The following is a 12,439-nucleotide window of genomic DNA, read 5'->3' on the forward strand; positions in this document are numbered from 1 at the left end:
ATTGAATCCTTTATAAGAAACAATATTGAGATAGTTGGCAAATAACACACTTGCATTGCGCCTCATTTTAAAGCAACCTTAAAATTCAAGGCAAAACTGGGTTTTCAAAAGTGTTTAATTCATCTCCAGTACCTGATCTATATTATTTAATTCCATATGTATTACACGGACTGCTACAGCACCTTCCAGTCTGTAATGCAAACCTTAAGACTTTTGCACTCAATAGTTTGACATATTAATAGTCAAGAACAAGGACGAACATCATAAAACTGTCAAATACTTGATCTGTTTTCACAAGAGTATAGAAGCCTTCTGCAGAAGACATGCTATCCTGAATAATATTCACACAAACACACAAACATTTTAGTAAGAGCGAGTTACTTAAAACTGTAGACAGGTCAGTTGTTAAAAATGCCTATTTTAAAATTTGAAGCACTTGTTTGGTTTTCACAGTAAAATTAATGACAACCAACTATTTAAAGCAAATTTATTTTCCAATAATAGAAGGTCCATTAAATCTAGGAGTTCAGCCCTCCGTTTCACCTCATGCAGCTGAAATGGACTTGAGATAGATTAGATACACATTTGGGTGCATCAGTAGAATGCTTCAGTTCTGCTCTACAAATACCTTTTGTTTCGTGAACTAAAATTTGATCACTATTTAAATTATAGTTCAGATACTAGACTGCAGTTTCAGGCAAGAATTACGGTAATAGCACAAGAAAACTGAATTTGACTCAGGCAAATGTGTCTGGATTCATTTGGGTCAAAACTCAGTAAATTCAGAGTGTGCACCCATCTTCCAATGGTAGAAAATACAGCTAAGCAACACTGTGTATAACAAGTCTTGAATTTTAGAACAGAAGCCACCACTGTTAAAAGACTTTCATCACACACCTTACATATTCTGCAGTTCCCAGTAGTAGCAAGAATCCTATCTCACAGTCCTACTTCAAAAGCTCATCAATAATAAAGTATTGTCAATTTTTACATTATTATTCTTTACCCAATCCTTTTATCTGACAACACATTCACAAAGCTTTTTAGCATCTAGCATGGCTGTGATGCAAAACCTCTTTCAAATATTTAGTTTTTGTCACAACAAAGTAGAGCTTAAGGCATAGTATGGGCTCCCACTCATAGCTGAAGAAATATATTAGCCAAACAAAACAAACCTTTTATTCTCATTTTGTTGAGTCAGCAAAGGGCTATTTAATCTGAAATTCAAAATAAGCTCTAAAGTACTTAAATGTCTTCTCAAGCATTTTTTTTAGAAAAATTACACCAGGTTAAATAATCTATGCCCACGGTCAGACTGAAGATCATTTTCCCAAGACAGAATTCTCTGTAGGTGTTAGTTTTAGAACTGAATAGAGTATTATTTCTTCATCATCCTCACAGAATTTAAAACCCCAAGATTTATAGATGGGAAAGAGCCATTAATTAAACCTGTAGCTAAATGTAGTACTTTAAATACTATATTTAGCACAGATTTCAAACATGTTGCTAACCATTAACACAGCTTTATAGTTTTGTAATTGGATCCCCAGTATGTACAGACTGTCACAGAATAATGAGGTTATTTTAGCAGTTAACAAGCAGTATGCAAATAATTAATAAACTTAAATATACAATTTTCTATCTGAGGAAATTGGTTAATTACTTGGACACCTAATATGAACACCTTCTAAATCTGCGTACTCATAGAATTGTTGCTGTAGCCTCCTTTGGAATTCATTCGTTCTTGAATATGCCCAACCTGCAAAAAGCATAAGATTATAAAAGGTTAATTAGTGCTACTAACATTATATAGTATATTTTGCACTTTAAAAATATTTCAGAATGTTTTTGTAATTAGTAATGGGTCCCCCTTACCCCCTATATCGGTCACTTATTCTACTCTCATATATTCAGTATTTTTAATGTAGTTCCAAACTACTTTTGGATATACATATTATGCTGAAGCTGCAATAAAGTAACTTACATTTCATAGGTTTACTATATCTCGATAGTCATATCTAAACATTGATAAAGAAACCAAATGTAACACTTTGTTGCTTCTCTCCCCCACATACTTACTGATGGGCGGTTACTGGCCATCTCTTCTGCTCCAAAATGAGCGATATGAACAAAGTTCTTTGGTTCTCCTATCATTCTTCTGTCTAGTCTCTTCTTAAAGAGAACAGAGAAACAAATATTTTAGGTTCCTCATAACAATTACCATAAAAACCAGTGATATCTGAGTAGGGAGGGAAATATACCAAATCTTTGATTTTTATAATAGAATTTTACTTCAGATTTCCTATTCAATAGTTTGTTTTTTCTCTATATCCAAGTTTTGTATTACAGTCTGCCATAAAATAGGTCTTGAATTTAATATTGATATAAAATGGCTGGAACTTAACTGGTCAGTCTTCTAGCTGTTTTAATATATTTAAAAATTAAATTGCATTTTTTAAAACCTGTGTTCTATATGATGGTTTGAGTATGCCGCCTAGGATTGCTCTCTGAAATACAGCATATGCATTTTTAAATAAAGCAACTCACTGTTTGAGGCTGATCTCCAATGCAACAGCTAAAACAAACCAGGAACTCTGTCATTATGGCACACGGTAATAGCTTCTAGAATTAAAAATTAAGGCAATTGCCATAGTTACAAACATGCTATTGATATTTTTTGCAATAAGTTATTTTAATAGACTTTAGAATGGTTGAACCTTGTTGTTTCTTATCCCACTGACCTATACAAAAAACCCATCATACTTGATTTTGCCTATGTCCTTTAATTTTTTTCCTACCTGTGTGCCTGAACAAATGAAAGAAAAATACAGCTACAACAGCTGCAGTATTCACATGCCACATGTAAAAAAATCTATATCAGTATCAACTATATATAGCTGTATGAAAGTAGGAGAAAAGACATTAGATACAACTAGCTTTCTGAGGACACAAAGCAAAACTTGAATATTTTTAAATGTCATTATTGTAGTCTTAATCGCCATATACCAGCTACTAAATTTAGCAAAAATAGGTCACTTCTACAGATTCTTACCAAAGCTAGTGACTATACTAGTTCATGCAATATATAGTTTGTGGCTTTGACTACTCATAAAACCAACCTTTGTAGATAAACAATGAATTATGGTTAAGCAGATGAAGTAGCTTTATAACTTATTCAAATACAATAAAGCAAACTATACCTCAGAGTACTATAAAGGTGCTCATGTTTCATAGTAACTTAGAATATTCTATTAAATAAACTATTCTTTGCATAGTTATTCAAAACAGATATAAATTCTCTTATCCTGACATCTCATTGTATAACAATCTTGGATAAAGGTTCAAACCTGATTCTAGTATCTAATTATTTCAAAACAAGAATACAAGTCTTTTCAACCAAATTATACTAAGCCACAGTTGTAACAGTTAAACATAACATAAAAACATAACTTTTTTCAGAATCTGATTTTGTACTACCGGTATTAACCCCAAAGACACATCTACATTTTATATCCACAGCCTGTTACTAACTCTATTTTATATAATACAATAACATGTATTACAACACACACAATGGGAGATTAAGAACTCACAACCACAATACTTCTCTAAACTTTAACTTTCTTAAAACAAAGACTACTAAGCAATCTCTGCTCTTATACAAGCCCCAAATTATCCAATTACCACTCTTACATCTTCCTTTTAACACAACTGCTCTCTGGGTGGAGCCATTTTCACAGCTGATTATTTTCCCTTCAAGACTCATTCCTAACCTTGAATTTGGATATCATCTTTTGGTTCATGTTTATTCAAAATCACATTTGTAATTTACAAATAAATACAGTTTAACAAGTATTATATAGTTCTAAAGAAGACACAGAACAAATCTAGAAGTCAATCTGACTTGATAAACTTTTGTGTGCTTATTTTTGCACACCAACCTTTGGTTCATGGATAGATACTAAACTGCTTAAGTAACACCAGACTGTCCACAGGAAGCACAAGAAACAATGCTGAAGCTAGTATTTTGGACACATAATGCAAACACAAGACTAATTGGAGAAGATGCTGATGCTTGTAAAAATCAAACATTAAGACACGTAAAACCACGATGAAGATTCAAGAACTCGTATTCTTGGGCATAATTATTTAATTCTTTTTAATCTCTTTTTTAACTTGTGTATTTACATTTTGATATTTATTGCCCTGTACACCACCCTGAGTCCTTCAGGAGAAGGGCGGTATAAAAATTTAATAAATAAATAAATAAAAGAAGCAATTACAGATAATCCTGGCCAAATTATGTCATTATTTCCCAAAGACCTGCTGAACACCTGAATCCACTAGATGGCAGCAAAGCATTAAAAATTCCTGTATCTTTGCTGCCACCTAGTGGCTGCTCAAAGTATAGCAGCCCAGATCTAGCATTCCTACATTAGGCCAAAATTTGTTTCTTCATATGAAATATCTGCAGTTAGCTGTTTTATATGTAATCAATTGTGGAAATGGGGCCAGCAATACCATGTTCTATGGATGAACTTGATACACGAAACTAGCCGTTTTTCCCCTCAAAGAAATATGTAATCACGTTTTCCAAAGGGGCGATATCTAATTTATTTATTTTAATTCCATTTATATCCCACCCATCTCAGAAGACTCAGGGCGGCTTACAAGCTTAGCAGTAGCCTTCATTCTATGTATATGCCTGCTTATTAAGGCTTTCATACACACCCCCAAGCGGCATTATTACAAAGTCAGCTTAATTGCCCCCAACAATCTGGGTCCTCAGGGTTGGGTTTTTGTATACTTTTTGTAGAAAATTCCCTCAAAATTCGTATTTAAAAAAGGAGCAAGCAACGCCACCCGGCTCCCACCCGCCTCAGAATGCAACTGCTGAGGCGCGGAATCGCCACACGCCGAGAGGCCGGGCCAACAACTAAAGCGACCAATCGGAGAGAGCCTGCCCTCGTTTCCAGTCCTTTATTGGATGCCAAGGCTTGGGTGGGGGGAGAAGGGAGGCGCGGAAGGAAAGAAAAAAAAAAGCCGGCGCTTTGAGGCCGTCGATTGGCGGCACCCTTCGCCAATGAGCGCGCTCGAGGGCGGGCGATGGGTGTGGTGGGGGAAAAAGAACCGCGCGGCGTTTGCGGCGCCTTCTTTCGTCTCAGGGCTCGGCGGGAGCGCGGTCGGCTTCCCTCCGTTGTCGCCCTTGTCTCCGCCGCGATGGCTCCCCTCGGCAGTTGACGCTGGTGGCTCTTTCTTTCCCTCCCGTTTTTTTTTCCTCCTCCTCCTCCTCCTCTTCCATTTCCGGGCTCTCCGTGAGGCCAGCGCGCTCGCGGCACCATGAAAGTCATCATCGGCATCGGCGGGTGAGAGGAAGGACGAAGAGAGGGAGGGAGGAAGGGGAGGGGGGGGCTTGGGCGCGGGGTGCTCCGGCGCCTGCGCAGTGGGGAGGTGGTGATCCTCGGTCCTGCACGTGCCAGGCCCCCATTCTGCGCTGCAGCTGTTGCCGCAGCTGCTGCTTTTCCGGGCAGGTGCCGTGATATTCCTGGGTGCCTTGGGTGGTCCTCTCCCGCCGCTATCTATCTATCTATCTATATTTATTTATTTATTTAATGAGACTTGTATGTCGTCTATATTGGTGGGCGCTCCATCACTGGAGGTTTTTAGGAAGAGGCCGTGATATTCCTGGGTACCTTGGGTGGTCCTCTCCCGCCGCTATCTATCTATCTATCTATCTTTATTTATTTATTTATTTATTTATTTATTTATTTATTTATTTATTTATTTATTTAATGGGACTTGTATGTCATCTATATTGGTGGGCGCTCCATCACTGGAGGTTTTTAGGAAGAGGCCGTGATATTCCTGGGTACCTTGGGTGGTCCTCTCCCGCCGCTATCTATCTATCTATCTTTATTTATTTATTTATTTATTTATTTATTTATTTATTTATTTATTTATTTAATGGGACTTGTATGTCATCTATATTGGTGGGCGCTCCATCACTGGAGGTTTTTAGGAAGAGGCCGTGATATTCCTGGGTACCTTGGGTGGTCCTCTCCCGCCGCTATCTATCTATCTATCTTTATTTATTTATTTATTTATTTATTTATTTATTTATTTATTTAATGGGACTTGTATGTCATCTATATTGGTGGGCGCTCCATCACTGGAGGTTTTTAGGAAGAGGCCGTGATATTCCTGGGTACCTTGGGTGGTCCTCTCCCGCCGCTATCTATCTATCTATCTATCTTTATTTATTTATTTATTTATTTATTTATTTATTTATTTATTTATTTATTTATTTATTTATTTAATGGGACTTGTATGTCATCTATATTGGTGGGCGCTCCATCACTGGAGGTTTTCAGGAAGAGGCCGTGATATTCCTGGGTACCTTGGGTGGTCCTCTCCCGCCGCTATCTATCTATCTATCTTTATTTATTTATTTATTTATTTATTTATTTATTTATTTATTTAATGGGACTTGTATGTCATCTATATTGGTGGGCGCTCCATCACTGGAGGTTTTTAGGAAGAGGCCGTGATATTCCTGGGTACCTTGGGTGGTCCTCTCCCGCCTCTATCTATCTATCTATCTTTATTTATTTATTTATTTATTTATTTATTTATTTAATGAGACTTGTATGTCGTCTATATTGGTGGGCGCTCCATCACTGGAGGTTTTTAGGAAGAGGCCGTGATATTCCTGGGTACCTTGGGTGGTCCTCTCCCGCCGCCATTTATCTATCTATCTTTATTTATTTATTTATTAAGACTTGTATGTCGTCTATATTGGTGGGCGCTCCATCACTGGAGGTTTTTAGGAAGAGGCTGGACAGTCCCTTGTCTGAGATGGTTATAGGTTCTCCTGCTTGAGCAGGGGGCTGGACTAGAAGACCTCCGAGGTCCCTTCCAGCTCTATTCTATTCTAACTCTCAAGAGGGCGGGGGGGGGGTTTCCCACTTCCCCCTTTTCCAGGGATGATCTTATGACTTAACGCAGTCCATGGGCAGAGGGCGCGGCCGCATCTTGTTTAATTTTGAGACTTTTGAGTGGCTGGTGGGTTGGCTTTTTTTTTTTTTTTTTTTGGAAGAAAGCGAGGTGCGCAGCCACAATTATCCTTTCGTTTATTTCAATTTTCCTCCCCGGGTCTCAAAAGTGCCTTTTTTTTTTTAAGAGGCAACTGGACTTCCTTAGTTTTGTTTTGTTTTTCTTTGAATACGGTTTGCTTCTCATCCGAGAAGCTTCTTCAGATCCGACTGGATGGTGGGGCTGAAGAAGCTTCTTGGATGAGAAAGCAAAACGTCTTCAAAGGAAAAAAAAACCCGGAAAGTCCAGTGTGGCCTGTTGAAAAAGCAACTTTGAGAGACAAACCGTGACCTGGATGACTGAGAATCTCCATAGACATTTTCCTGCCCGAGGAAAAGCATTGGAGAGGTGGTATGAGAGCCAGTGTGGGTGTGAATTAGGAATGGGGGAAAGTCGTTTCTGGTCTGCCTTCAGTCCTGGAAGCTGGATGGTCCAGTCCCTCTCACTTCCATCCGTCTTCAAAATTCTCTACCCTGACAGGAGTTTCTGTTATCTGCAGAAGTTTTGATTCGCTGCATTTGTTGATACCCATTGTGTGAAATTCCCGTTATAGGATCACTAATGGCGGGAAGACCACTTTGACTAACAAACTCAGACAGTCGCTGCCCAACTGCAGTGTGGTCCATCAAGATGACTTCTTTAAGGTGGGTTGGGAAAATTTGCTTTTGCTTTTCCTCCCGATTGGTTTTGCTTTTGCTTTGTCAGGCATCCAAAAGCCGTTATGTAATTTCCTCTCCCTGGCTAGAATAGTCTAGTGGATAAAGGGTACCTTTGGAAGTATGTTAACACGTGAGCTTATACTTTGTGATGGTGTCAATACAACTGGGAACTGCTATGACGTTTGCAACAGACAGCTGAGGAATGGAATCACATGGGCAGAATTGTTCCTGCACCTTTTGGAGTGTCTACTGAATAAATAGATACAGAAGCAGTACATTCAGTTTTAACAGCAGGAGACTAAGGATTCTGATTGCTTGCTCCTTTCAAGTGCATACTGGTTTGCTTACACTTAGCTTAGAAGAAAAGACAGCAGAAAAAATGGCAGATGGCACATTAAGAAACCCCTTTATTTTGCTCACTTTGTACTAAACCCTCCTTGGATGTTGGGATGCTTTTTTAAGTGCATAGCAAGCTCTACAGTAATTTGCCTCTAAATGAACATCTTCAGCCTAGGTTTTTGTCCATCCTTGCAGATTGTTTCAATCTTTTCATACTTTTCTCCAATCCTTTCCCATCATATCAACTACACTGAATTCCATGTGTTTGCAGACTTTTGTTTTCCCATGGAGTTTAATGTTTTAAGTCTTAAAGCATTGGTGTTCCCTTTAATGTGTTTATCTTGTCGTATATCGGTTTACTTCTGGAGGGTTGGGATATAAAAGGTTTTTCTGTAGTTACTGGATAAGATCCTAATATACAGTTGGCATGACTACTGTTTTGAAAGTAGGATAGGTACCTATTTGTTAGTGATGAGATAAAGGACAAACTCATTTGTCGTTGCCTTGTGACTCGATATTATGTAAAGTTATTGAAATTCTAGCTACTGTCTCTTAATGTGAGCTTTGAATTACCACGGAGTCAGTTTGAACACGGTTTTATCTATCTTGCTCTTCTTAAAATTAGCCTTAGGAAATCTGTGACGAGCTCTACAGACAGTTTTTATTCTGTTTCAGCCCCAAGATGAAATACAGGTTGAAGACGGATTTAAACAGTACGATGGTAAGTCCTATTCATATCGATGCAGTAACTTATTATTTTAAAAAACCCTTTAGTTGTATCACAGAACTACTTAATGAACAGAAGAAAGAATAAGAATGCAAGCTTGATCACCAACTGAGATCGGGGCATTTTATATCTCGTTATACTGTTTGTCTCTCCCTTCGGAGCTAACATTTCTGTTCTTTTGCCTTAGTTATTAGTGCTTTGGATATGGATGCAATGATGAATACCATCAGTGCCTGGAAGAAAAATCCAATTAAGTTTGAGCGATCTCATGGCATTAACACACTTGATACCAGAATCATAGAGGAAAATGACGACACCATTCATATTCTTATTGTGGAAGGATTTTTGCTTTATACTTACAGGTAACTGTAGTCAAGGCAATACCTTCTGATAGAACTTTCTATGGCTTCTGGTACTTTGGTCGCTTTTGGCTGGCGCATAAAAGTTTCAAATATCCTGAGAACTGTCCCAGCTTTCTATATCTAATCAAGTACCTGCTGACACTTGTTTATTCTTAGCAAGTCTTTGACAGATAATGCAACAGGCATTGTGCGAACCGTTTTGATTGTACACGAGAGCAGGTGGCGATTAGATAAATTTTACTTGTTCCAGTGGTCTCAGATTATATATAGAAAAAAGCATGAAGGAGGAGCGCTTTCTTGAGGGATTCTTTGGTTGCGTTTAACCCATAGCTGATAAGCTATTTTATTACAGGGCATAAACCAGGAAGAAGAGGTTAAGGTAGGTAGGACATCCCTGGAAGCTTACTGAATAAAGAAGTCAAAACAAAAAAGCAAATGATGTACCTCTGAAGTAATATAAGTGCAGCCTAAAATATTCCAAAATTCTTTGGAGAGTTAGAAAGACTAGTGTTTCTCAAACCGGGCAACTTTAGGATGTGCGGACTTCAATTCCCAGAATTCCCCAACCAGAATGTGAAAACAACTAATCGCGATTTCACATGGTGTGTAGGTGCAGCTGTGATCATCAGAACTGGACACTGAGTTAAAATGTTTTTTTTTTAGAAAAAGCATTCAGTGTTTTGTAAGAAAATTATCGTAGATATTTAAATAGTTTGAGCTGAACTAAAGTCAAGGGACGCGGTGGCTCAGTGGGTTAGGACGCTGAGCTTGTCGATCGGAAGGTCGGCAGTTTGGCGGGTCGAATCCCGAGTGCCACGTAGCAGAGTGAGCGCCTGTTACTCGTCCCAGCTTCTGCCAACCTAGCAGTTCGAAAGCACGTAAAAATGCAAGTAGAAAAATAGGGACCACTACGGTGGGAAGGTAACAGCGTTCCGTGCGCCTTTGGTGTCTAGTCATGCCGGCCACATGACCACGGAGACGTCCTCGGACAAGCGCTGGCTCTTCAGCTATGAAACGGAGATGAGCACCGGCCCCTAGAGTTGGAAATGACTAGCACGCATGTGCGGGGTACCTTTACCTTTACCTTTAAAGTCAATGGGGAGGGCTTCATTTTCTGGTGGTGAGCTTCCCAGAAGCTTTCAGATATTGTTAAAAATAGAATGGTGCACAAGATGGGACTTTGCCCACTCTTGTGTTTCTGTTACGTAACAAAAGCTGAGAAATTTTCCTTCTTTTCAGACCCCTGATCGATATCTTTGACGTCCGGTATTTTCTTTCTATTCCTTATGAAGAATGCAAGAGGAGGAGAAGGTAAGTCCATGATATGAGAAGCTAAAGTTTACAGGTGGATATCTAGGAGGACTGGATGGCTTTAAAAGATCTACCTAACAACCCAAATGCAAATGGATTTTTTTTGTTTCTCTAGTTCAAGGAATTACACCATCCCAGATCCACCTGGATTATTCGATGGTCACGTCTGGCCCATGTACATCAAACATAAGAAGGTGATGGAAAGCGTTAACATTGACGTTGGTAAGTTCAACTGGATTTTGGAAGCCCCTTTTGAATTTGAATTTCTTGTGTCACTAAGTTGGATAATTGTGTTTCAAAATGCAGGTCTTTCAATAACATTCCCAGGGTTGTTTGCAAATATGTTACTGTTACAAAAAAAAATAATTTTACTTAGATGTTACTTAGATGTTATTTTAGTTAGACTGCAACAATTTATAGTTAGTTCTGATTATCATTTACCTTTTAGCTCTACCTATATACTGAAAATGAACGGGAGAGGGATTGCTTGGGTCAGGAAGTCAGAATAGTTTTGCTTAGTTGTCTGGATTGTAATAGCCATGTTTTTTTAAAAAAAAGATAGTTTGAATAAGCCATCATTTACTAAATTTGTAAGCGAAAAAGCTGAAATATCTTATTTCCAATTTCTAATTCTTATTTCTGATTATTACCTAATGAAAAATAATACTGATCCCAGCAAAATTGTTATTTTCAAATGGTGCCGCTTTATATTCCAGTTCATTTGGATGGGACAAAATCCAGGGAGGAACTTTTTGACATTGTTTACCATCACATCCAGAACAATTTAGAAGAACTAACTCAGATGGAGGTATGTATTTTACTTAAAAGATTGGGAGCAAATCACGTGCAGATTATTATGTGCAAAGAAATCCTAGCAACTTTTTTGTTTTTTTAGCACCGATTCCTGAATTGTTCTGGACATAGTTCAAAAAAGTGGTTGTTCCAAACAGTGGTATGGAATTTGGCAAAGATCGAGGACGTTAGGGACTGAGGAAGATAGGGAAGGTGCTAAGGATTGGGGGACAGAATAAGTTGCACTTGCTGCCTACTGATGAAACTGTATAGCTCATTAAGTATACAATGAGCTAACTGGCATTTTTGGTGGTTGCATCCTAGAGGAGGCACAGAAAGGATGGCCTGGGAAGCTGGTGGAATGTGCCATACTGGGACGTGGGTGGTAGGTCAGGAAACTTTAGCTTATGGGGTATGTTGTGCTTGCAAACTGGCTGAGGGGAGAATTGGACAGAGGGTGACAGCAGCCTTTCCCTGCTCTTTCTATAAAATCACTTTAGGATCCCTCTGCTTTTGTTTCATTTGAAACCTGGAGCCACTAAAAAATATTCTGGTTTTTTGTTTTATCAAACTGTAGCTAATTTGAGATGGTTCTACAGAATTTCCACAGTACAGCGGCTTATTCGGATTTTGAAAATAGATTTTCTGGTTTGTACTTCACACCTTTTAAAAAGGCATTATAGAATTGTTACGTTAAAGGTAACCCTCGTTTACCAACCGGTTGTTCAGGGGCCATTAGAAGTTACACTTCTGATAAAATCATTTTCTCTTTACCGTGAATTCCTAAACTGCTGGAACACACTGCTGTTGATTTCAGTGGAACTTTTGGGTCTGTGAGACTAGGAGGAGAAGCTTTGCTGTATTTACAAAGATGTGCAACAGCCATTCCCCATACTTTTTTTTTTCCTTCTACAGCATTAAACAAATAGCTGGGAGACTCCCGAGAAGATATTTTCTTCGGTAACTGTGTTTTAATGTGTGTGTGTGTGCGTGCGTGTGCTGACGGTACAGTTGATTTTGTATAAATCCTGATTGTAAGGGTCTAAAATCTGGCCTTGATTAAAACACGTCTCTTACTTTTTTTAACTGTCTCTTTGTGGAATTGTGCTTTTTGCTTAACGCAGTCTTCAGAAAGCTGCTTTTTATCAGGACAGGCA

The 12,439-nt window shown here is 38.5% G+C and overlaps 1 protein-coding gene across 1 annotated transcript; it reads left to right on the top strand.

The window, feature by feature from the left end:
- Positions 1-5,124: 5,124 nt before the first annotated feature.
- On the top strand, positions 5,125-12,373 carry LOC310645372 (nicotinamide riboside kinase 2-like). The gene is made up of 8 exons (XM_083371048.1): positions 5,125-5,366; positions 7,646-7,736; positions 8,766-8,811; positions 9,005-9,179; positions 10,419-10,490; positions 10,606-10,712; positions 11,207-11,298; positions 12,198-12,373. The coding sequence occupies exons 1-8, from the start codon at positions 5,341-5,343 to the stop codon at positions 12,201-12,203; spliced, it is 615 nt and encodes a 204-aa protein (XP_083227174.1). The 5' UTR covers positions 5,125-5,340; the 3' UTR covers positions 12,204-12,373.
- Positions 12,374-12,439: the final 66 nt, after the last annotated feature.

Source organism: Vipera ursinii (assembly GCF_947247035.1).
Source record: "Vipera ursinii genome assembly, chromosome: 11".
Classification (NCBI taxonomy): domain Eukaryota; kingdom Metazoa; phylum Chordata; class Lepidosauria; order Squamata; family Viperidae; genus Vipera; species Vipera ursinii.

Excerpts from the sequence above, each read along its gene's own strand:
- LOC310645372 (XM_083371048.1), top strand. The coding sequence starts at position 5,341 with ATGAAAGTCATCATCGGCATCGGCGG. Across the intron at positions 5,367-7,645 it reads GTCATCATCGGCATCGGCGG|GATCACTAATGGCGGGAAGA; the intron begins GTGAGAGGAAGG and ends TTCCCGTTATAG. Across the intron at positions 8,812-9,004 it reads CGGATTTAAACAGTACGATG|TTATTAGTGCTTTGGATATG; the intron begins GTAAGTCCTATT and ends CTTTTGCCTTAG.